Raw genomic sequence first — 27,175 nt, 5'->3', positions numbered from 1 at the left:
GGCTGCTAGCCCCCCACCGGGCGGAGGATCGGTGTGTGTGTGGTGCCAACGTTCTGGTTGTAAGACCAGACGGATCCTGCGGACATAGCCGGTGAATCGGAGAATCCAGCCCGATAACACTACACTCATGTGGCAACCCTACGTGCGAGAACTCTGGGCGGGATTCTCTCAGCCCGGGGTCACGGCAGAGAATCCCCGCGACCTTGCCACGCCACCCCGATGCCGGAGCGGAGAATTGGCGCCATTTGCGTCGGCGTGTTTGGCGCGGCGCCAGTTAAAACGCTGAGTCCCGCTGGGTGCGAGCAGGTGTGGACAGGGGTCGGGTGGCGGCCTGTGGGGGCGGGGGGGGCTCCGACCGCGGGGTGGGGGGGGGTCTCCGATACGGCCTGGCCCGCGATCGGGGCCCACCGATCGGCGGGCCAGCCTCTTTTCCTATGCACCGGCCCCTGTAGTCCTGCGCCATGTTGCGTCGGGGCTGGCATGTTGAAGGAGGCCACTGCGCATGCGCGGATCCCACGGCGCACAGTTTGCGCCGGGACCGGCAGCTGGAGTGGCGTGAACCGCTCCAGTGTCATGCTGGCCCCCTCATGGCGCCGAGGACCTGGGTTCAATCCAGGCCCCGGGTCACTGTCCGTGTGGAGTTTGCACAGAATTACTCCTGGCAGCGGTCCGTTCACGCCGTCGTGAATCGCGATGGCATTTACGACGGCGTGGATACTCTGCCGCGGGATGGGAGAATCCCGCCCTCTATATTGTCAAATTAAAACAGAGAGTGCTGGAAATGCTCAGGTCTGACAGCATCTGTGGAGAGCGAAACAGAGTCAATATTTCAAGTTGAATAGGGTTTTAAAGAAAAGTCATATTTGCCCCAAATTCTTAACTCTGATTCTGACTCCAAAGCTGCTACCATACCTACTGAGCCTTTCCAGAACTTATTATTTCAGATTTCCAGCACCTGCACTATTTTGCTTTTACTTATGTTGTATCTGGGGACTTTGAGCTGTAAGAAGAAAGAAAGAGCAAACTTTCATTTGTGTGTCACCTTTCATGGCCTGAGGATGTCTCAAAGTCTTTTACAGTCAATTCATTATGTTTGAAGTGTAGTCACTGCCGTGATGAAGGAAACCACCAACATTGTAGGCTTTTCATGAACAGCAACGGCCCACTAACAGCAATAAGTTAAATGAGCAGATAATATGTTTTAGTGATGTTGGTTGAGGGACAATTACTGTATCAGCCAAGACACTGGTGAGAACTCCAATGCTCGCCTTCAAAATATTGCCATGGGATCTTTTCATCCACCCACGAAGGCAGATAGAGCCTTGGTTTAATACCTAATCCAAACAATGGCAGCTCATCCATGACAGTGCAGCGCTCCCTCAGTGCTGCCCTGGAACATCAGTCTGCATTATGTATTCAAATCTCTTGAGTTGGGGGGAGGGGGGGGCAGGGGGGCTGGGGTTGAACCCACTATCATCTATTCAAGATGGAGATGAGGAGAAATTTTCTCTCTGGGGTTCATGCATCTTTGGAACTCTCTTCCCTGGGGAGCGGCGATGTAGGGTCCTTCAATATTTGTTTAAATATAAATTTAGAGTACGCAGTTCTTTTTTTCCAATTAAGGGGCAATTTAGCGTGGGCCAATCTACCTAACCTGCACATCTTTGGGTTGTGGGGGTGAGACCCACGCAGACACGGAGGGCCGGGGGGGGGGGGGGGGGGGGGGTGGGGAGAATGTGCAAAGTCCACACGGGGCCGGGATTGAACCCGGGTCCTCGGCGCCGTGAGGCAGCAGTGCTAACCACAACACCACCATGCCGCCCTTTCAATACTTTTAAGGCTGAGTTAGATATATTCTTCATTGAAAAAGGAGTCATACGGTAAAGGGTATAGGAAGGAATATGGAGTTGAGGCCACAATCAGATCAGCAATGATCCTATTGAATGGTGGAGCAGGCTTAAGGGTCTGATTGGCCTACTCCTGCTCCTAATTGGTATGTTTGTAGCAGAATTGAAAATATAGATGTCCCTGTAGTTCTGCGGTACTGCAGAAGCTGTAACCTGAATTCATTTTGCACTGCTTCCTTGGCTGTTATACCTTCATAGTTAAATTGTACCTGGGTAACGTTCTGCTCTTGGCCTCTGTGGTCCTGTGTCGGGCTGTGAAGTGTGTCATGTGAGTGTCCCTTCAAACAGAGCTTTTCTTAAAGGGACACTCACATGATAGGTGGCACTGCCAGGTTTTGTCTGGACCTACCTAACCATGATGCGGAGAAATCTTTCCGCAGAGCTCTCAGGATCAGGGACTCTCTAACTGAAGAGGTCAGTGAAGCTATTTCCGTACATAATTTTAAAAGGGAGTTGAACAGATAATTAGAATCATAGAATTTACAGAGCTGAAGGAGGCCATTTGGCCCATCGAGTCTGCACCAGGCCCTGGAAAGAGCACCCTACCTAAGCCCACGCCTCCGCCTTAGCACCGTAACCCAGTAACCCCACCAAAATTGCCCTTAGTGTTGGGTGGGGTTTCTGGGTTATGGGGATAGGGTGGGGGTGTTGACTTTGGGTAGGGTGCTCCTTCCAAGAGCCGGTGCAGACTCGATGGGCCGAATGGCCTCCTTCTGCACTGTAAATTCTATGATAATCAGAACCTTTCTTGGACACTAAGGGCAATTTAGCGTGGCCAATCCACCTAACCTGCACATCTTTGGACTGTGGGAGGAAACCAGAGCACCCGGAGGAAACCCACGCAGACACGGGGAGAACGTGCAGACTCCACACAGACAGTGACCCAGCAGGGAATCGAACCTGGGATCCTGGAGCTGTGAAGCAACTGTGTGCTAACGACTGTGCTACCATGCCACCCGTTGGGGATGAGGAACTTCGAGTGTTTCGGATAAAGGAACAAGGGGGGTGAGACTAAGCATGACTTGCTCTTGCAGAGAGGGGACACTGGCATGATGGGGCAAATGGCCTCCTGTGCTGAGTTCCTGTGATCGATGATTCCATTTGGGAATTGCCTTCATGAGGGTACTGAAATTGACAGCTGGGCCCTGGCATTCTCATTGATCTGTGGCACCGCTGGCTCTTCCAATGGCCTCTTTGTCCCATGGATGGTTTGACTATTTGCATGGAGCCTTTGGGCAGGGGGAAACCTCCTGTTTGGCTGCAAGTGCGGTCGGATTTCCCAGCAGAAAGAGGTGAGAAACCACAGGTATCTGAGAGAACAGGCGAGCTGTCGCACCAGGAGACACTTCACACTTATTCTGCTAATCAGACAGCCTGTTAAATCTTATTCATTAAATAGATATCTCCTGCTGCTTTCCCCGTAAAGAAAATGTAATAAACTTTAAATTCTTAACCTAATTAATTTGGCCTGTGTTAAACAGTTCTTGCAAAGAGGGCTAAGAGACAAATACAGAGAAATCAGATGAAGTTAACATGAAGAATGAGTAATAGAAAAAGCTAGGGAGCCAGTGGACATTGATGGATAGCAAATTAAAACCTCTGTCCATAGTCACTGGTTACAGTCCCTTCTCTTTGGTGTTTGTGATATGACACGATTCAATGGATACTCACGGCTGACAGGTACCAATTTTAAGTTAATTGGGCATCAAAAACAGGACAGTTTAACATCAAACTGTGATGGGAGGTTGAGCATTGCTAGTAGACACAGTAGATCTAATGGACACTATCTCCCTTTTCCATGACCTCAACCCCACCAACCCATCTTCTACATTTAACGCTCAATTCCTTCTCTCTCTCCGCATCAACGCTTCTCCTTGTCTCTCAGACATATTGGGCTGGAGTCTCCAGTCGGCGATACCGAAATCGCGTTCAGCGACCAGCCGGTGAATTCAAGTTTCCGACCAAATCGGGGGGCGGTGCTGCTTTCGCGATGCTCCGCCCCCTCCAAAGTGGCGTACTCTAGGAGTACCCCGCGCCACGTATCGCTGGCCTCAGGACATTGCCTGAGGCCCACCCCCCGATGCTCCGCCCCCCCACGGGCAAAGTTCCCGACGGCGTGGGACACGTGTGGTCTCACCCATAGGGAACTCGGCATGGTGGCTGCGGACTCAGTCCAGTGCTGCCACAGTCGGGGGAGGGCCGATCCGTGGGCAGGGGGGACATTATTCAGGGCTGGGTGGGGGGGGGGGGGGGGGGGGGGGCGAGCCGGCCGAAGGGAGGACTATTACGCAGGCCGGGTCCGCGAGCGGCGGCCGCCATGAAGCACGGCGGGTGCGCGGGCGGCTGCACCGTGTGCATGCGCGTCCACGGACCCGCCAATTCTCCGGGCCAGTTTTTCTGGCGTAAAATGCCAGCGCTCCCACGCCGGCCTGTGGACATTGCCCCAGAATCTGAGAATACAGCCCATTATCTGCCTCAGTTGACTTTTGCTGGTTACGTAGTCACCAATTTCCTCACTCATTGGATCCCTTCCTACTTCAATCATCCTAATTTTCATGGGTGCAATAGCCCAATGGTTATAGATGAAGAAAAGCTTGCATTTATATTGCACCTTTCATGACCTCAGGATGGTCCAAAACCCTTTACAGCCAACAAAGTGCAGTCACTGTTGTAACGTCTAACAGTCTAACGTCGCATCTGAAAGGTGGCACCTCTGACAATGCAGCACTCCCTTTGTACTGCACTGGGTGGGTCAAAATAGATTTTCTGAATCATTCTCCAGAGTGGGGCTTGAAGACAATATCTTCTGGCGCAGAGATAAGAGTGCTACCCAGTGAAATCACGGGTAACGCTTGCTAACTTACAACCCAGACGTTGTCAGGGAAGATCATATAATTGCAAGCTGAGAAATTAATTAAAAATGTAAAACTCAGTGGGCCAGTGCCCAAGTGCCCAACATTCTAGCTACAGGCCAGCCTCAGTGAAGTGGGGCAGCCTTATTGGGTGCCTGCTAATCTTCATCATTCTGTCGACACCATAGCATCCTTAATGTTCCCTGATGTCTAAAATTAGCTTAATTCCTTGTCTCTCTTTTCTCTCGAGGACAATAATATCTTTTATATTATTATCTCCATGTTCCTGGGTTAGAGTGAAGCTACTGAATATGTTTCTTAGTTTGTCTTGTTGTTAGTAGAGGATAAGGGGGCAGGGAGATTCAGTGGTTGAGTGGCTTAAACAGTTGCCTTCATTGGATTCAAATCCAGGAACAGCGAATGGAACCTACTTGCCGTCTCTATTGGCAGTGAGATTCTCTGTGTGAAACGCCTTTGAACAGACTCAATCCAGTTCTGAGCAGGCATACGCCCAAAGTTGTCCCTGAGTTATCATTAATGGACAAATAGATTCTGAACGATGACAGATGAGTCACGAAACACAAACAGCTGCACTTGTGCAGTAGATAATGCACTTCTGAGATTGAGGTGGAGAGAATTTCGTCACATGAGAATTAACACACAAATGACTAGATTTCCTTTAGCCTTGACCAGCTGAAGTGTGTCACACAGTTATCTGGATATTACAATTGAATGTGAATGGGGTTAACGTTACCCACAATTCGCAATGTGTAAACAAACAGTGCACCTATACACAGTTGATTCCTGACTCATTGTTCAGCAATAACAATGTGGGATTGCCAAAATCATTAGAGACAGTGGGGGATTCCTTTCATTACTAATAACAATCCATCAACACCAATAACAATATGGGATTCCCATCATTGCCAACAACAATGCAGGATTCCCATCAACAGCATCAACAATGCGAGATTAACATCAACACTGAGGAAAATAAAGGTAGTTTCAAGGGATATATATTTGTATTGTTGAACATAAGAAGTAAGGTATAGTTTTAAGTGGCTTTAATTGAGTGTTTCTGTGCTTGAATGGGTAAAACCTATTGTTAGATTTATGCTGTACAAAGTTGTTTGTGTGTGTGGGTGTTGGTTTCAATTCCAACTGTGATTCTTTTAAACTTAGATAAGGAAACGGCATGAAGATTAAATGGTTTGAGAAGGCTAAAGAAGGAACATATTTCTCAGCCTTGCTAGAAGACAATCCATACTATGGAGTGGTGGTTAAGAAAACAGAAGTCATGGAAATTTTCGGAGATGGGAGGAGAAAGAAATTAGGACACTAAAAGATTTGTTTCTTGGGGGTCGTTTTGCGGGATTGAAGGAGCTGGGAGCGACATATGGGCTGGAGCAGGGGGAACTATTTAGATACATGCAGGTTCGATACTTTGCCAGAAAGGAGATACAGAACTCCACATTGCTGGAGGAGGTGCTGACGACAGGGGGACTGGAGAAGGAGGTAGTATCGGCGGTTTACGGGGCTATGTTGGAGGAGGAGAAGGCGCCGCTAGAAGGGATCAAAGCAATTGGAGAAGGGGGTAGTATCGGCGGTTTACGGGGCTATTTTGGAGGCGGAGAAGGCGCCGCGAGAAGGGATCAAGGCAAAGTGGGAGGAAGAGTTGGGAGAGGGTATGGAGGAGGCGTTCTGGTGTGAAGTGCTCCTGCGGGTGAACTCCTCCACCTCGTGTGTGAGGTTGGGGCTGATGCAGCTGAAGGTGGTGTGTAGAGCGCGCCTTACAAGGGCGAGGATGAGCCGGCTCTTTGAGGGGTAGAAGATGTATGTGAACGGGGGCGTGGGGGGGGCGGGGAGGGGGCAAATTACGTTCATATGTTTTGGTCCTGTCCAAAGCTGGAGGATTACTGGAAGGAGCTGTTTAGGGTAATCTCTAAACTGATGCAAGTGAAACTGGACCCGGGCCCTCGGAAGACCATATTCGGGGTGTCGGGGTTGGAAAAGGGCGCGGAGGTAGATGTTGTAGCCTTCGCCTTGTTGATCGCCCAAAGGCGGATCCTGTTAGGGTGGAGATAAACCTCTCCACCCTGTGCCTTGGCATGGCGGGGGGACCTGCTGGAATTCTTGACGCTTGAAAAGGTCAAATTTGAACTGAGGGGAAGGATGGAGGGGCTCTACAATTCATGGGCGTTATTCATTATGCACTTTCGAGAATTGGATCACATTGAACATTAGGGGGGTTGGGGGCTGGGAGGGTTGGAGTGAGGGGGACTGTATGTGTTAATGGTGACTATGGGTGATTCCTGATTCCTCTTTGTCATTTGTTTATGTTAACATGCGGGCTAATGTTTGGGGGTTTGGTGGGAGGATGGGATCGTTGTTATTGATGTGGGGATTGACATTATATTCATTACTGATTATTGTTTATTGTTGGGTGTAAATTTGGGAGAAAATGTGAAAAAGGAGGAGAATAAAAAAATATTTCTAAAAAAAGAAAACAGAAGTCAGAAATCTAAAGTCCAGCTAGTTAAGGAAATTGGAGAAATGAAGAGAAGGTGACCAGAACAGATTACTGCTCAGTAACGTCACAGAGATTTGAAAAGGCAAAGGATCATGGGCGTCATTCTCCGACCCCCCAGCGGGTCGGAGAATGGCCGTTGGCCGCCGTGAATCCCGCCCCGGATGGTACCGGATATTCGGTGGAGGCGGGAATCGGGCCGCGCCGGTTGGCGGGCCCCCCGCTCAATTCTCCGGCCCGGATGGGCCAATGTCCCGTCGAGAAATTGCCTGTCCCGCCGGCGTAAATTAAAGTAGGTATTTACCGGCGGGACAAGGCAGCGTGGGCGGGCTACGGGGTCCTGGGGGGGGGGCGATCTGACCCCGGGGGGGTGCCCCCATGGTGGCCTGGCCCGCGATCGGGGCCCACCGATCCGCGGGCGGGCCTGTGCCGTGGGGGCACTCTTTCCCTTCCGCCTCCGCAACGGTCTCCACCATGGCGGAGACGGAAGAGACTCTCCCCACTGCGCATGCGCGGGAAACTGTCAGCGGCCGCTGACACTCCCGCGCATGCGCCGCCCGGGGATGGCGGGGCGGAAATCCCTCTGCCGCCAGCCTAGCCCCTCAATGTCGGGGCTCGGCCCCCAAAGATGCGGAGCATTCCACACCTTTGGGGCGGCGCGATACCCGTCTGATTGGCGCCGTTTTGGGCGCCAGTCGGCGGACATCGCGCCGTAGGGGGAGAATTTCGCCCCATGAGAGGTCAGAAAGATATGTACAGCAGTGTTTGGATTTGTGAGAAATTACTAGAGTTTGAAAGACATTACTTGAAATAATTATGGAAATCGGTGGCTGGACCTCAGAATGTGTGTAAAAGACTTTACGACAAAGGATACTTGAAGGGGGAGGTGTAAAGGCAAAAAGTAAAACCTTGATGGAAGCAGTGGAGTGAAAGCATTTTAAAGAAGTTTTTAAATGTGACTTTTGCCAGTAGAATTTGAAATTGCTCGTGTAGAAGCCAGAGTTCAGCGAGACAAGGCAGCTTACGGTTAAGAAACATCTGGGGGGACTTTGAGGAGAAAGCCCAGACATTCACTCAGGTTAAGAGAAGAGTGTGTCTGACCACAGTCATCTTGTGTGCGTATAAGGGCATTGGTGTGTTACTGGGATCATTGTAGTTTAGGACGTACTTTGTAATCCGTGTCCATCTGAAAATCTGTGTGTAACGTTTAAGAGAAGAGGGGAGTAAAGAGGTATATTATAATCCAATTCTATTCATGTTTAATAATTATTTTCTTTTCTTGTTTTTAATATGAATTAGCGGTTACAGATACTCTCTTCCTCCATATTTTAGTTTAAAAAGTAAACGTTGCGGTCTATTGAGCCAGGGTTCCATCCTGGAATAAACCAATAACAATGTGGGATTCCCATCAACACCAATAACAATGTGGAATTCCCATCAACACCAATAACAATGTGGGATTCCCATCCACACCAATATCAATGTGGGATTCCCATCAACACCAATAAAATTGAGGGATTCTTCCCATCAACGCGAATAACAATGTGGGATTCCCATCAACACCAATAACAATGTGGGATTCCCATCAACATCAATAACAATGTGGGATTCCCATCCACACCAATAACAATGTGGGATTCCCATCCACACCAATATCAATGTGGGATTCCCATCAACACCAATAACAATGTGAGATTCCCATCAACACCAATAACAATGTGGGATTCCCATCAACACCAATAACAATGTGGGATTCCCATCAACATCAATAACAATGTGGGATTCCCATCAACATCAATAACAATGTGGGATTCCCATCAACACCAATAACAATGTGGGATTCCCATCAACACCAATAACAATGTGAGATTCTTCCCATCAACACCAATAACAATGTGGGATTCCCATCCACACCAATATCAATGTGGGATTCCCATCAACACCAATAACAATGTGGGATTCCCATCAACACCAATAACAATGTGGGATTCCCATCCACACCAATAACAATGTGGGATTCCCATCAACACCAATAACAATGTGGGATTCCCATCAACACCAATAACAATGTGGGATTCCCATCAACACCAATAACAATGTGAGATTCTTCCCATCAACACCAATAACAATGTGGGATTCCCATCCACACCAATAACACTGTGGGATTCCCATCAACACCAATAACAATGTGGGATTCCCATCAACACCAATAACAATGTGGGATTCCCATCCACACCAATAACAGTAGGGATTCCCATCAACACCAATAACAATGTGGGATTCCCATCAACACCAATAACAGTGTGGGATTCCCATCAACACCAATAACAATGTGGAATTCCCATCAACACCAATAACAATGTGGGATTCCCATCAACACCAATAACAATGTGAGATTCCCATAAACACCAATAACAATGTGGGATTCCCATCAACATCAATAACAATGTGGGATTCCCATAAACACCAATAACAATGTGGGATTCCCATCAACACCAATAACAATGTGGGATTCCCATAAACACCAATAACAATGTGGGATTCCCATCAACATCAATAACAATGTGGGATTCCCATAAACACCAATAACAATGTGGGATTCCCATCAACACCAATAACAATGTGGGATTCCCATCAACATCAATAACAATGTGGGATTCCCATAAACACCAATAACAATGTGGGATTCCCATCAACACCAATAACAATGTGGGATTCCCATCAACATCAATAACAATGTGGGATTCCCATCAACAGCAATAACAATGTGGGATTCCCATCAACATCAATAACAATGTGGGATTCCCATAAACACCAATAACAATGTGGGATTCCCATAAACACCAATAACAATGTGGGATTCCCATCAACACCAATATCAATGTGGGATTCCCATAAACACCAATAACAATGTGGGATTCCCATCAACATCAATAACAATGTGGGATTCCCATAAACACCAATAACAATGTGGGATTCCCATCAACACCAATAACAATGTGGGATTCCCATCAACACCAATAACAATGTGGGATTCCCATCCACACCAATATCAATGTGGGATTCCCATAAACACCAATAACAATGTGGGATTCCCATAAACTCCAATAACAATGTGGGATTCCCATCCACACCAATAACAATGTGGGATTCCCATAAACACCAATAACAATGTGGGATTCCCATCAACACCAATAACAATGTGGGATTCCCATCAACACCAATAACAATGTGGGATTCCCATAAACACCAATAACAATGTGGGATTCCCATCAACACCAATAACAGTGTGGGATTCCCATCAACACCAATAACAATGTGGGATTCCCATCAACACCAATAACAATGTGGGATTCCCATCCACACCAATAACAATGTGGGATTCCCATAAACACCAATAACAATGTGGGATTCCCATCAACACCAATAACAATGTGGGATTCCCATCAACACCAATAACAATGTGGGATTCCCATAAACACCAATAACAATGTGGGATTCCCATCAACACCAATAACAATGTGGGATTCCCATCAACACCAATAACAATGTGGAATTCCCATCAACACCAATATCAATGTGGGATTCCCATAAACACCAATAACAATGTGGGATTCCCATCAACATCAATAACAATGTGGGATTCCCATAAACACCAATAACAATGTGGGATTCCCATCAACACCAATAACAATGTGGGATTCCCATCCACACCAATATCAATGTGGGATTCCCATAAACACCAATAACAATGTGGGATTCCCATAAACACCAATAACAATGTGGGATTCCCATCCACACCAATAACGATGTGGGATTCCCATAAACACCAATAACAATGTGGGATTCCCATCAACACCAATAACAATGTGGGATTCCCATCAACACCAATAACAATGTGGGATTCTTCCCATCAACACCAATAACAATGTGGGATTCCCATCAACATCAATAACAATGTGGGATTCCCATCAACACCAATAACAATGTGGGATTCCCATCAACACCAATAAAATTGAGGGATTCCCATCCACACCAATAACAATGTGGGATTCTTCCCATCAACGCGAATAACAATGTGGGATTCCCATCAACACCAATAACAATGTGGGATTCCCATCAACATCAATAACAATGTGGAATTCCCATCAACACCAATAACAATGTGGGATTCCCATCAACACCAATAAAATTGAGGGATTCTTCCCATCAACGCGAATAACAATGTGGGATTCCCATCAACACCAATAACAATGTGGGATTCCCATCAACACCAATAAAATTGAGGGATTCTTCCCATCAACGCGAATAACAATGTGGGATTCCCATCAACACCAATAACAATGTGGGATTCCCATCAACACCAATAACAATGTGGGATTCCCATCAACACCAATAACAATGTGGGATTCCCATAAACACCAATAACAATGTGGGATTCCCATCAACAGCAATAACAATGTGGGATTCCCATCAACATCAATAACAATGTGAGATTCTTCCCATCAACACCAATAACAATGTGGGATTCCCATCAACACCAATAACAATGTGGGATTCCCATAAACACCAATAACAATGTGGGATTCCCATCAACAGCAATAACAATGTGGGATTCCCATCAACACCAATAACAATGTGGGATTCAAGTCAACACCAATAACAATGTGGGATTCCCATCAACATCAATAACAGTGTGGAATTCCCATCAACACCAATAACAATGTGGGATTCTTCCCATCAACACCAATAACAATGTGGGATTCTTCCCATCAACACCAATAACAATGTGGAATTCCCATCAACACCAATAACAATGTGGGATTCCCATCAACACCAATAACAATGTGGGATTCTTCCCATCAACACCAATAACAATGTGGGATTCCCATCAACACCAACAATAATGTGGGATTCCCATCAACACCAACAATAATGTGAGATTCTTCCCATCAACACCAATAACAATGTGGGATTCCCATCAACACCAATAACAATGTGGAATTCCCATCAACACCAATAACAATGTGGGATTCAAATCAACACTAATAACAATGTGGGATTCCCATAAACACCAATAACAATGTGGGATTCTTCCCATCAACACCAATAACAATGTGGGATTCCCATCAACACCAATAACAGTGTGGGATTCCCATCAACACCAATAACAATGTGGGATTCCCATCAACACCAATAACAATGTGGAATTCCCATCAACACCAATAACAATGTGGGATTCCGATCAACAGCAATAACAATGTGGAATTCCCATCAACACCAATAACAGTGTGGGATTCCCATCAACACCAATAACAGTGTGGGATTCTTCCCATCAACACCAATAACAATGTGGAATTCCCATCAACACCAACAATAATGTGAGATTCTTCCCATCAACACCAATAACAATGTGGGATTCCCATCAACACCAATAACAATGTGGAATTCCCATCAACACCAATAACAATGTGGGATTCCCATCAACACCAATAACAATGTGGAATTCCCATCAACACCAATAACAATGTGGGATTCCGATCAACATCAATAACAATGTGGGATTCCGATCAACACCAATAACAATGTGGGATTCCCATCAACACCAATAACAATGTGGGATTCCCATCAACACCAATAACAATGTGGGATTCCGATCAACACCAATAACAATGTGGGATTCCCATCAACACCAATAACAATGTGGGATTCCGATCAACATCAATAACAATGTGGGATTCCGATCAACACCAATAACAATGTGGGATTCCCATCAACACCAATAACAATGTGAGATTCTTCCCATCAACACCAATAACAATGTGGGATTCCCATCAACACCAATAACAATGTGAGATTCTTCCCATCAACACCAATAACAATGTGGGATTCCCATCAACACCAATAACAATGTGGGATTCCCATAAACACCAATAACAATGTGGGATTCCCATCAACAGCAATAACAATGTGGGATTCCCATCAACATCAATAACAGTGTGGAATTCCCATCAACACCAATAACAATGTGGGATTCCCATAAACACCAATAACAATGTGGAATTCCCATCAACATCAATAACAATGTGGGATTCCCATCAACACCAATAACAATGTGGGATTCCCATAAACACCAATAACAATGTGGGATTCTTCCCATCAACACCAATAACAATGTGGAATTCCCATCAACACCAATAACAATGTGGGATTCCCATCAACACCAATAACAATGTGGGATTCCCATCCACACCAATAACAATGTGGGATTCCCATCAACACCAATAACAATGTGGGATTCTTCCCATCAACACCAATAACAATGTGGAATTCCCATCAACACCAATAACAATGTGGGATTCCCATCAACACCAATAACAGTGTGGGATTCCCATCAACACCAATAACAATGTGGGATTCCCATCAACACCAACAATAATGTGAGATTCTTCCCATCAACACCAATAACAATGTGGGATTCCCATAAACACCAATAACAATGTGGGATTCCCATCAACACCAATAACAATGTGGAATTCCCATCAACACCAATAACAGTGTGGGATTCCCATCAACACCAATAACAATGTGGAATTCCCATCAACATCAATAACAATGTGGGATTCCCATCAACACCAATAACAGTGTGGGATTCCCATCAACACCAATAACAATGTGGAATTCCCATCAACATCAATAACAATGTGGGATTCCCATCAACACCAATAACAATGTGGGATTCCCATAAACACCAATAACAATGTGGAATTCCCATCCACACCAATATCAATGTGGGATTCCCATCAACACCAATAACAATGTGGAATTCCCATCAACACCAATAACAATGTGGGATTCCCATCAACACCAATAACAATGTGGGATTCCCATCAACACCAATAACAATGTGGGATTCCCATAAACACCAATATCAATGTGGGATTCCCATCAACACCAATAACAATGTGGGATTCCCATCCACGCCATAAAAATGTGGGATTCCCATCAACACCAATAACAATGTGGGATTCCCATCAACACCAATAACAATGTGGAATTCCCATCCACGCCAATAAAAATGTGGGATTCCCATCAACACCAATAACAATGTGGAATTCCCATAAACACCAATAACAATGTGGGATTCCCATCAACACCAATAACAATGTGGGATTCCCATCAACACCAATAACAATGTGGGATTCCCATCCACACCAATAACAATGTGGGATTCCCATAAACACCAATAACAATGTGGGATTCCCATCAACACCAATAACAGTGTGGGATTCCCATCAACACCAATAACAATGTGGAATTCCCATCAACACCAATAACAATGTGGGATTCCCATCAACACCAATAACAATGTGGGATTCCCATCAACACCAATAACAGTGTGGGATTCCCATCAACACCAATAACAATGTGGGATTCCCATAAACACCAATAACAATGTGGGATTCCCATCAACACCAATAACAGTGTGGGATTCCCATCAACACCAATAACAGTGTGGGATTCCCATCAACACCAATAACAATGTGGAATTCCCATCAACACCAATAACAATGTGGGATTCCCATCAACACCAATAACAATGTGGGATTCCCATCAACACCAATAACAGTGTGGGATTCCCATCAACACCAATGACAATGTGGGATTCCCATCAACACCAATAACAATGTGGGATTCCCATAAACACCAATAACAATGTGGGATTCCCATCAACACCAATAACAGTGTGGGATTCCCATCAACACCAATAACAATGTGGAATTCCCATCAACACCAATAACAATGTGGGATTCCCATCCACACCAATATCAATGTGGGATTCCCATCAACACCAATAACAATGTGGGATTCCGATCAACAGCAATAACAATGTGGGATTCCCATCAACACCAATATCAATGTGGGATTCCCATCAACACCAATAACAATGTGGGATTCCCATCAACACCAATAACAATGTGGAATTCCCATCCACACCAATAACAATGTGGAATTCCCATCAACACCAATAACAATGTGGGATTCCCATAAACACCAATAACAATGTGGAATTCCCATCAACACCAATAACAATGTGGGATTCCCATCCACACCAATAACAGTGTGGAATTCCCATCCACACCAATAACAATGTGGAATTCCCATCCACACCAATAACAGTGTGGAATTCCCATCAACACCAATAACAATGTGGGATTCCGATCAACAGCAATAACAATGTGGGATTCCCATCAACACCAATAACAATGTGGAATTCCCATCCACACCAATAACAATGTGGAATTCCCATCAACACCAATAACAGTGTGGGATTCCCATCAACAGCAATAACAATGTGGGATTCCCATCCACACCAATATCAATGTGGGATTCCCATCAACACCAATAACAATGTGGGATTCCCATAAACACCAATAACAATGTGGAATTCCCATCAACACCAATAACAATGTGGAATTCCCATCAACACCAATAACAATGTGGGATTCCGATCAACAGCAATAACAATGTGGGATTCCCATAAACACCAATAACAATGTGGGATTCCCATCCACACCAATATCAATGTGGGATTCCCATCAACACCAATAACAGTGTGGGATTCCCATCAACACCAATAACAATGTGGGATTCCCATCCACACCAATAACAGTGTGGAATTCCCATCAACACCAATAACAATGTGGGATTCCGATCAACAGCAATAACAATGTGGGATTCCCATCAACACCAATAACAATGTGGAATTCCCATCCACACCAATAACAATGTGGAATTCCCATCAACACCAATAACAGTGTGGGATTCCCATCAACAGCAATAACAATGTGGGATTCCCATCCACACCAATATCAATGTGGGATTCCCATCAACACCAATAACAATGTGGGATTCCCATAAACACCAATAACAATGTGGAATTCCCATCAACACCAATAACAATGTGGAATTCCCATCAACACCAATAACAATGTGGGATTCCGATCAACAGCAATAACAATGTGGGATTCCCATAAACACCAATAACAATGTGGGATTCCCATCCACACCAATATCAATGTGGGATTCCCATCAACACCAATAACAGTGTGGGATTCCCATCAACACCAATAACAATGTGGGATTCCCATCAACACCAATAACAATGTGGAATTCCCATCAACACCAATAACAGTGTGGGATTCCCATCAACACCAATAACAATGTGGAATTCCCATCCACACCAATATCAATGTGGAATTCCCATCAACACCAATAACAATGTGGGATTCCCATCAACACCAATATCAATGTGGGATTCCCATCAACACCAATAACAATGTGGGATTCCCATCCACACCAATAACAATGTGGGATTCCCATCCACACCAATATCAATGTGGGATTCCCATCAACACCAATAACAATGTGGGATTCCCATCCACACCAATAACAATGTGGGATTCCCATCAACACCAATAACAGTGTGGGATTCCCATCAACACCAATAACAATGTGGAATTCCCATCCACACCAATATCAATGTGGGATTCCGATCAACACCAATAACAATGTGGGATTCTTCCCATCAACACCAATAACAATGTGGGATTCCCATCAACACCAATAACAATGTGGGATTCTTCCCATCAACACCAATAACAATGTGGGATTCCCATCAACACCAATAACAATGTGGGATTCCCATCAACATCAATAACAGTGTGGGATTCCCATCAACACCAATAACAATGTGGGATTCCCATCAACACCAATAACAATGTGGGATTCCCATCCACACCAATAACAATGTGGGATTCCCATCAACACCAATAACAATGTGGGATTCCCATAAACACCAATAACAATGTGGGATTCCCATCAACACCAATAACAATGTGGGATTCCCATCAACATCAATAACAGTGTGGGATTCCCATCAACACCAATAACAATGTGGGATTCCCATCAACACCAATAACAATGTGGGATTCCCATCCACACCAATAACAATGTTGGATTCCCATCAACACCAATAACAATGTGGGATTCCCATCAACAGCAATAACAATGTGGGATTCCCATCAACACCAATAACAATGTGGGATTCCCATCAACACCAATAACAATGTGGGATTCCCATCAACACCAATAACAATGTGGAATTCCCATCAACATCAATAACAGTGTGGGATTCCCATCAACACCAATAACAATGTGGGATTCTTCCCATCAACACCAATAACAATGTGGGATTCCCATCAACACCAATAACAATGTGGAATTCCCATCAACACCAATAACAATGTGGGATTCCCATCCACACCAATAACAATGTTGGATTCCCATCAACACCAATAACAATGTGGGATTCTTCCCATCAACACCAATAACAATGTGGGATTCCCATCAACACCAATAACAATGTGGAATTCCCATCAACATCAATAACAATGTGGAATTCCCATCCACACCAATAACAATGTGGGATTCCTATCAACACCAATAACAATGTGGAATTCCCATCAACACCAATAACAATGTGGGATTCTTCCCATAAACACCAATAACAATGTGGAATTCCCATCAACATCAATAACAATGTGGAATTCCCATCCACACCAATCACAATGTGGAATTCTTGAGGGGTAGATACACCACTCTTCTGTTAGGGAGGGAATTACAGATTTTGACCCAGCAACAATGAAGGAACGGCGATATATTTCCAAGTCAGAATGGTGAGTGACCTCCAAGTGGTGACGTTCCCAGGTACCTGCTGCTCTTGGCCTTCTAGATGGTAGTGGTCGTGGGTTTGGAAGGTGTTGTGTACGGAACCTTGGTGAGTTACAGCAGTGCATCTTGTAGATGGTACACACGGCTGCCACTGTTCGTCGGTGGTGATTGGTTTGAATGTTTGTGGAAGGGGCAGCAATCCGGCGGGCTGCTTTGTCCTGGATGGTGTTGACCTTATTGACTGTTGTTGGAGCTGCACTCATTCAGGCAAGCGGAGAGTATTCCAATACACTCCTGAATTGTGCCTTGTAGATAGTGGACAGGCTTTGGGGGGCGGGTGGGAGGGGGGGGCGCGTCAGGAGGTGAGTTATTCGTCGTAGGATTCCTAGCGTTTGACCTGCCCTGGTAGCCACGGTATTAATGTGACTAGTCCATTTCAGTTTCTGACCAATGGTAACCTCCCGGATGTTGATTGTGGGGGATTCAGCGATGGTAATGCCATTGAATGTCAAGGGGCGGAGGTTAGATACTCTCATCACACAGTTCTAACTGTGGCTGCCATTATTATAGTTCAAAGGCAGATGGGGGTAGAACAGGATTTGGAGCCAAAAACGGAGTTGGCAAGGCTAACGTCTGGAGATCTTGCATTATTTTAGAAGGCCATATATGTGTACACAGTGAAACACTCACAAAATCGTAAAATGTTTAAGGCACAACCATGGGTATCTGGTCTCATTTCTGTGCAACATATTTATTTCTGAACGAATATGGACGTCAGCGTGTGCTTTGACATAGGCCCCAGAGTGACCTGACTGATACATGGTGTTAGACACAGACAGGTTAGACACTGACAGCCATGAAAGATGTCCACTGATATGGTACAGCGGGCAGTAATCATCTGCCTATTTTGACACTGACAGTACCTAAACTATAAGGTATCACACTTCAAAGCATTCAGAGTGAATTATAGCTTCCGTTGTGTCCTGGATTTAAACGGGGCAACACAATCATGAGATAAAGTTTTTATTTAATTTCTTTGCAAGTGTGCAACTTTCTCATTGCTAGCTTGCTGACCTATGATGGGAAACAGATTCACACTTGGCAGCCACTTTCTTGTATCTCACCCACATAGTCATTCATCATGTGGGTGTGATAGCACAGGGGTTATGTGACCAGACTAATAATCCTGAGGACACGCTGATAGGTGAGAAATATGTTGATAGTGTCAGAAAAAATTAAGGCAGGAAGACGTTTGTGTGGGGCCTACACACTGGCAGCGATCTGTTGGGCAGAATGGCCTGTTTTTGTGCTGTAAATTCTCTGTGATGGTTTTGGAGTTCAGATCCCACCATTGCTAATTGTGAAATTGAATTCAATAACTTTGGTAATACACGGACTAAAGTTTTCTTTTTTTTAACAAACAATTTTATTGAGGTATTTTCGGCATATAGGAAAAGTGACATTGTACAGTACAAAAACCACGGCTCTGTTCACGCAAGGACCTGCCTCAATATCTCCCTACTCTACTCTACTATACCCTAACCGCCCCCTCCCCCCCCTGCTGACGCTTACTCCTCTGCAAAGAAGTCAATAAATGGCCGCCACCTTCGGGCGAACCCTAGTAGTGAACCTCTCAAGACGAACTTGACTTTCTCTAGGCCAAGAAAGCTCGCCATGTCCGATAGCCATATCTCAGCCCTCGGGGGCTTTGAGTCCCTCCATGCTAACAGTATTTGTTGCCGGGCTACCAGGGAAGCAAAGGCCAGAACGTCGGCCTCTCTCTCTTCCTGGACTCCCGGGTCCTCCGAAACCCCAAAGATTGCCACCTCCGGGCTCATTACCACCCCGGTTTTCAATACCCGGGACATGACATCTGCGAATCCCTGCCAATACCCCCTGAGTTTAGGGCACGACCAGAACATGTGTACATGGTTAGCCGGCCCTCCGGCACATCTAGCACACTTGTCCTCCAGCCGGAAGAATCTGCTCATCCGGGCCACCGTCATGTGGGCCCGGTGCACGACCTTAAACTGGATCAGGCTGAGCCTGGCGCATGTTGCGGTTGTGTTTACTCTGCTCAGGGCTTCTGCCCAGACACCGTCCTCCATCTCCCCCCCGAGCTCCTCTTCCCACTTAAGCTTCAGGTCTTCGGTCTGCGTATCCTCAGTTCCCGTTAGTTCCTTGTAGACGTCTGAGACTCTCCCCTCTCCCATCTCTCCCCTAAAAGCTACCCTGTCCTGCCTCCCCTTCGGTGGGAGACGTGGGAAGGACGGCACCAGTCTGCGTACAAAATCCCGCACCTGTAAGTATCTAAGGTCGTTCCCTCTCGCCAGCCCAAACTTCTCCTCCAGCGCTCTCATGCTCGGAAAGCTCCCTTCCAGGAACAGATCCCCCATCCTCACAATCCCCGCCCTCCTCCACAGTCGATACCCCCGTCCATGTTCCCCGAGGCAAATCGGTGGTTGCTGCAGACTGGGGTCCACACCGATGCTCTTACCTCCCCTACATGCCTCCTCCACTGGCCCCAGATCCGAAGAACCGCCACCACTATCGGGCTGGTGGAGTACCGTGCCGGCGGAAGCGGCAGAGGCGCCGTGACCAGGGCTGCTAAGCTAGTGCCCCTGCACGAAGCAGCCTCCATCCGCTCCCAAACCAACTCCGCACCCACCATCCATTTCCTTATCATCGCTATGTTGGCCGCCCAGTAATAGTTGCTGAAGTTCGGCAACGCCAGCCCCCCTTCTTCTCTGTTCCTTTCGAGCATCACCCTCTTTACCTGCGGGGACTTCCCCGCCCATACAAATCCCAGAATAATTTTATTCAGCCTCTTAAAGAAGGACCGTGGGATAAAGATGGGGAGACACTGAAAAACAAACAAGAACCGCGGGAGAATCGTCACCTTAACAGTCTGCACCCTCCCTGCCAAAGACAGCAGGAGCGCATCCCACCTCCGGACCTCTTCCCTCACTCGTTCCACCAGTCGGGACAGGTTGAGCTTATGCAACTTGCCCCAGTCCCGTGCCACCTGAACCTCCAAATATCAGAAACTCTCCCCCACTAGCCTGAACGGCAACCCCTTCAGCCTACTCTCCTGCCCCCTCGCCTGAATTACACGGAATAAAGTTGACCATAAACCTGATAGATTATCAAAGCTCAACTGATCGAAGAACAGACAAGGTCACAGCAGGAGGGCAGCGAGGAATTCAGAGAAATTAACTCTTTAACCACTTGTTGAACCTACTTGCCTTAGTCATCCAGGAATAGCCCCTGGTGACAGAGAAATCCCAGCCCGTGTTTCAAAGTTGTTCCTGGAGATTTAAAACTAAACCAATTTCCTTTCTTGCGAACTGGAATAATTTGTGTCTCAATTTTTGAGATCCTGGTGCATTTGTTGTTAACATGAGTGATTGTTGCACCTGAATATAAAAATGGCATAAGTTTGATGCCTACCATGCTGGGGAGGTCTGTTACGTTCTCGGAAAAATGTACCAGCTTTTGCCAAGTGACATCGTAGGGATTGCTGGACGAATAAAGACTCTGGTCCACCTGGTTCACCTTGTGTCATCTTGCTCGCTGCATGGTCCAATGATTATGGAGTTGTTGACTAATCACAGCAATCAGCCTCCAGCTATCAGTCTACAACCGGCCCAGCCATGAGGAGAGGAAAATCCCCAGAGCTGGAGAGCTTTGGAAATCATAGATCCAAAGCCACCTATTCCTCCCAAGCGTGTTGCACTTACTGTATGGCACCTTCCAAAATATTCCGGAATATTGGCCGGTATTCTCTTGCCATTTGGGATTATGTTTTCCCCCCCGGCAGTGCACCCTCGCCCACGGGTTTCCCGGAGGCATGGGGTGTCTAATGGGAAATCGCGTGATAAGTAGAGTGACTAGAGAATTGCGCCGCCAGTGAACGGTTTGCCGGCAAGTAACACATGGCTGGGAAACGGGAGAATCCCGCCCATTATTTTCTGAAAGAAATCCATCTAATTTGTATCTGACTGAATCAATATTGATAGCTGTGTTAAAAGTAGGTGTATTTTTGTGGAGAGTGAGCCGTAGCCCGACAGCGATCGGGCGGAGAATAGCTTCCGATGCCGGATCCTGGGCAGGCATTGGTTTGACGTCGGTCCATGGTTCTTCGCCCTCTCCAAATAGGCATCATTGGGACGCACGCCGTGCTCAGTCGCAATGCTGTTGGCACGTCATCAGCCGGCCCACCTACGATGCTCCGCCCCCGATGGGCCGCATTCCTGATGGCGCGGGCCACGTGTGGTCCCAGCGGTCCGGAACATGGCTTGCAGGCTGCGGACAGTGTCCAGAGCCGCCACACTCATCCGGGATCCGTGCCATTGGCCAGGGGTCTTCAGCTAGGGCTGGGGGGACTGGTGGGGGGGTGGTCAGGAGGTGGACTGTGGGGTCGGGGTTGGCAGGTCAGCCGTGCTGTGTTTGCCTGCGCGACCGGTGCAGGCCGTCAGCCCTGCGCATGCGCGGCCTGTGACACAGCGATCCACAGGCGTGTCACGCAGCGCCGGTGCTAGCCCCTCACCGGTACCGGAATCGGTGAGGGGGTTGGCGGCGCTTTTCCCGTCATGGAAGTCCCACGCATTCTCCGTTCGCGCCGGCACTTAGCCTCAGGAACGGAGAATTCCGCCTGTGATGTGAGGACTCTGTGTGTCAGATAAGACATGGCCTCTTGCCCTCTGAACCACTGAGCTCCTTCACTTCACTCTCTTGCTTTGCTATTTCCTCGCAAGGTTCTGGAGGTCACCTGCCTGTATTCTTGCTGGTGCATGAACTGGGGAGTCTCTTCAGTATCACCATTACCCTGAGCAAAGAAAGGAAAGATATATAGGATGGCGATTCCATGCCCAATCACTATTCAGTGACTCTTATTAGTAAATACGCATGTTGGATTAGGTCAATTTGCCTGTAATCTTAGTTTACACAGGAGTTCGAGTCTCACATATAAGGGGAATTTCCACAATCCCATGCACCCAGTCCAGGGGACAGGCATCAGAGATAGAGCAATGATATTCCAGGCTTTATTCCCAGTTGGAAGGGAACCATCACGGAATTATCCCCATTAAGAATAGTCACTCTCATCACAGTGGTACAGGCAGGAGAGTTCCTGTGGAACCGGGACTGAGTAAAATTCAGGCCAGGAACAAAGGAGAGAAGTACCTAAAAATATATAAATAACAGCACAGCACTGAACCCAACAGGAAGAAAGCTCAATCATTTCCTTTTTTTGTCTTCACAGTGTCTTTATGGCTGTTATGTCCATTCTTCTATTATCCCCACTTTCCACCGGAGGTGCTATTGGCTTCTTCAGGTAAGAGATAACTTTGTATTGTTTGTAAAGCAATGATAACTGATGCAAAGACTGATTTGGACAGCATTACAATATAGTTTTCAATGCAATGGTCACCTTCTACTGCTTCCACTGTCATGTTTCCTCCCTGTGTCAGAGTTCGTCAAAGGGCTGTTTTGCAATTGGCTGTTATACCTAGTGGATTAGCCACAGACCGGTGTCTTCTGCCCAGTGAAGGTATGTTAGTTCAGTTGCCTGTCAAACCTGAGTTTTGATCTCCTCTTCTTTTGGGTTAGGAGCACAGAAGACAACACGTTTTCCTCTGGGAGATCAATGCCAAACATCTGCACTCCAATCCTTCTTACCTTCCTTCTCCTCTACTCCCCTCCTCTCCCCTACATATTCCCCACCTCTCCCTTCATCTGTTCATCCCTAATCTACTCCCCTCCCCATGACTCAGCACCCCTCCTGTCAACTCCCCTTCTCTCCCTTCTCCTCCTCCATCCCTGCTTCCCTCCTCTCTTCTCCTTTCGTCCTCTCCTGTCCTGCCGTCTCCTCTTCTCCGCCTTTCCCTCCCCTCGTCTATCCACTGCGCCCCTCCTCTGCCTTCCCCTAGTTTCCACTCTTCTGCCCTCCTTTCCACTTCCCCCCCATCCCTATTTCATTAATGACTTGGATGAGGGAGTTGAAGGGTGGGTCAGTAAATTTGCAGACGATACGAAGATTGGTGGAGTTGTGGATAGTAAGGAGGGCTGTTGTCGGCTGCAAAGAGACATAGATAGGATGCAGAGCTGGGCTGAGAAGTGGCAGATGGAGTTTAACCCTGAAAAGTGTGAGGTTGTCCATTTTGGAAGGACAAATATGAATGCGGAATACAGGGTTAACGGTAGAGTTCTTGGCATTGTGGAGGAGCAGAGAGACCTTGGGGTCTATGTTCATACATCTTTGAAAGTTGCCACTCAAGTGGATAGAGCTGTGAAGAAGGCCTATGGTGTGCTCGCGTTCATTAACAGAGGGATTGAATTTAAGAGCCGTGAGGTGATGATGCAGCTGTACAAAACTTTGGTAAGGCCACATTTGGAGTACTGTGTACAGTTCTGGTCGCCTCATTTTAGGAAGGATGTGGAAGCTCTGGAAAAGGTGCAAAGAAGATTTACCAGGATGTTGCCTGGAATGGAGAGTAGGTCTTATGAGGAAAGGTTGAGGGTGCTAGGCCTTTTCTCATTAGAGCGGAGAAGGATGAGGGGCGACTTGATAGAGGTTTATAAGCTGATCAGGGGAATAGATAGAGTAGACAGTCAGAGACTTTTTCCCCAGGTGGAACACACCATTACAAGGGGACATAAATTTAAGCTGAAAGGTGGAAGATATAGGAGGGATATCAGAGGTAGGTTCTTTACCCAGAGAGTAGTGGGGGCATGGAATGCACTGCCTGTGGAAGTAGTTGAGTCGGAAACATTAGGGACCTTCAAGCAGCTGTTGGATAGGTACATGGATTACGGGAAAATGATATAGTGTAGATTTATTTGTTCTTAAGGGCAGCACGGTAGCATTGTGGATAGCACAATTGCTTCACAGATCCATGGTCCCAGGTTCAATTCCGGCTTGGATCATTGTCTGTGCGGAGTCTGCACGTCCTCCCTGTGTCTGCGTGGGTTTCCTCCGGGTGCTCCGGTTTCCTCCCACAGTCCAAAGATGTGCGGGTTAGGTGAATTGGCCAATGATAAATTGCCCTTAATGTCCAAATTGCCCTTGGTGTTGGGTGGAGGTGTTGAGTTTGGGTAGGGTGCTCTTTCCAAGAGCTGGTGCAGACTCAAAGGGCCGAATGGCCTCCTTCTGCACTGTAAATTCAATGATAATCTATGATTAATCTAAGACAAAGGTTCGGCACAACATCGTGGGCCGAAGGGCCTGTTCTGTGCTGTATTTTCTATGTTCTATGTTCTATGTTCCAGTGGCACTTTCCTCTACATATTGGCGGAGTTCAGAATGCTCCAGAGAGCTTGACCTCAATGTAAATAGGGGGCATGTATATAAGTTGATTTATGGGGGGTGAATGAGTGAGCCTAGGGGATTTCATCCCTTCCCTGCCCGACATTTGATCTGTTGCGGAAGCAGTGCACCAGGCGCAGTCCATGTCAGCCACTAGCTGTTCCATCTCAGCAGACCTTTAAGCTTTATTCGAGAATAAAGGGGTTTTCCTTTATTCAGGGCGCTCTGAGGTTCCTCTGCCACGTTGGCATGTTCTATACATTTCAAATATCTCTACATGCTGGATCAATTAAGATGAAAGCAGCTAGTTTATAATGAGACCCTTTTGGCACCATCAGGACAGACACAATCAATAATGAAGGCAACCGAGACTGCAGCAGCAATAAAATAATACAAACTGCAGACAAACAAAGGAAATAAATAATGCAGCAAAGCAAATGGCCTAACAATAAGAATAAATGCAAATAAAGCAGTCAGGCTCAGAGAGATATTTAACAGGGAAGGGAGAAGCCATCATCAGGATAACGATGATAATTGCTTGATTTTGCTGGACTTACTGCAGAGGCTTAAGATGATTGGCAAAAGAACCCGAGGTGGCATGAGGAGAAAAGCTTTTTACACAATGAGTGATTAAGATTTATAGTGCACCGCCTGTCAGAGGGTGGTGGAAACAGATTCATTAAGGGGAATTGGATTAATGTTTGAAGGAGCGAAGAATTCCAGGGCGATGGGGAAAGAGCGAAGGAGTGAGATTAACCGGATTGCTCTTCGAAAGAGCAAGTGTAGACTCGACGGGTCAAATGGCCTCCATCCATGCTGGACGACGGTATAATTGTATTAAAGCAGCAACAAGGGAAGGGAAAAAAGACAAAAGATTGATTTTCCATCATTTAAATTCAAATTGTGTTTCAGCACAACGTCGAAGAACAGGCCATGTCCAAGGAGCTGGTACTTACTTTGCCAGATTCTGCATTAAAGCGGGCTGAGAAAGCTCACCTGGATTTTCACAGTCACGTCACTGCAGTGTTAATGTAAGCCCACTTGTGACAATGATAAAGATTATTATTATTATCTGTTGGCCCCATGGGTGACTGCCCTGCACGGAGCCACACAGCTGAGATTACTGGTTTGGCTCAGCGAGTTGGCCTGTACTTAGTCAGAGGAATAATGAAAACTGCTGCAGTTGACCCCAGTTCTGAAGTGTTGGGAGTGGGAAGTGAGTGATTTGTGTATCTACTGGTATGTAAGGGGTTAACATCGGTATTATAGTGTTAGACAACCTCTAGATGGCAGCACCAGATTCATGGATATAAACTGCACTCAGAGGAGATTCCCGCCTCTTCGTATCAGGAGTGACGAGTGAGCAGAGTGTTCGAGATATAGCTTAATTGGCACGTGTAGTTAAACATATTTACTCTGCTTCTTATTTACCTAATCATCAGCTATAGTTGTAGAAGAGTGAACAAACTCATAGGTATTAATATTCGTTATTCAAAAAATGTTATTTGCTTAATTTGAAGACTGATAGATTTACTGAACTACAACCATCAGACCATTCTGGAAGTAAGCAAAAGAGTAACGACATATTGCTATCTCGTAATATAACAGGAAGAGGTCACACAACTTGCCAGCCATCAATTGTAATCTCGCGAGCAAGCAGGCATTTGAATATGCATGGACAAAGGTCAGTTGATCCATGGGAAGAAACAAGTCTTGAATCCAGTGCAGCGAGGGTGTAGGGAGGAGGAATGGCGCACTCAAGGTCAGCAGAACCAAAGAGGGACCATTCACCCTAAAACCAACTTTGGCGGTGGGAATCGGTTCGAGATAGAGAGATCTGTAGCGCAGG

At 46.3% G+C, this 27,175-nt stretch overlaps 1 protein-coding gene across 5 annotated transcripts in view; it reads left to right on the top strand.

Moving 5' to 3' along the window:
• camta1a (calmodulin binding transcription activator 1a) overlaps positions 1–27,175 on the top strand; it is an 840,747-nt gene that overhangs the window by 263,195 nt on the left and 550,377 nt on the right. For all 5 annotated transcript variants that reach the window (XM_072478070.1, XM_072478068.1, XM_072478069.1 and 2 more), the window contains exon 2: positions 23,284–23,355. In XM_072478070.1, the coding sequence (XP_072334171.1) occupies positions 23,284–23,355 (72 nt within the window). The remainder of the gene's footprint in view (positions 1–23,283; positions 23,356–27,175) is intronic.

This window comes from Scyliorhinus torazame, chromosome 16 (genome assembly GCF_047496885.1).
Source record: "Scyliorhinus torazame isolate Kashiwa2021f chromosome 16, sScyTor2.1, whole genome shotgun sequence".
NCBI classification, from domain to species: Eukaryota; Metazoa; Chordata; class Chondrichthyes; order Carcharhiniformes; family Scyliorhinidae; genus Scyliorhinus; species Scyliorhinus torazame.
The sequence above is the reverse complement of the archived record's forward strand: the minus strand, read 5'-3'. Positions and strand labels throughout refer to the sequence as shown.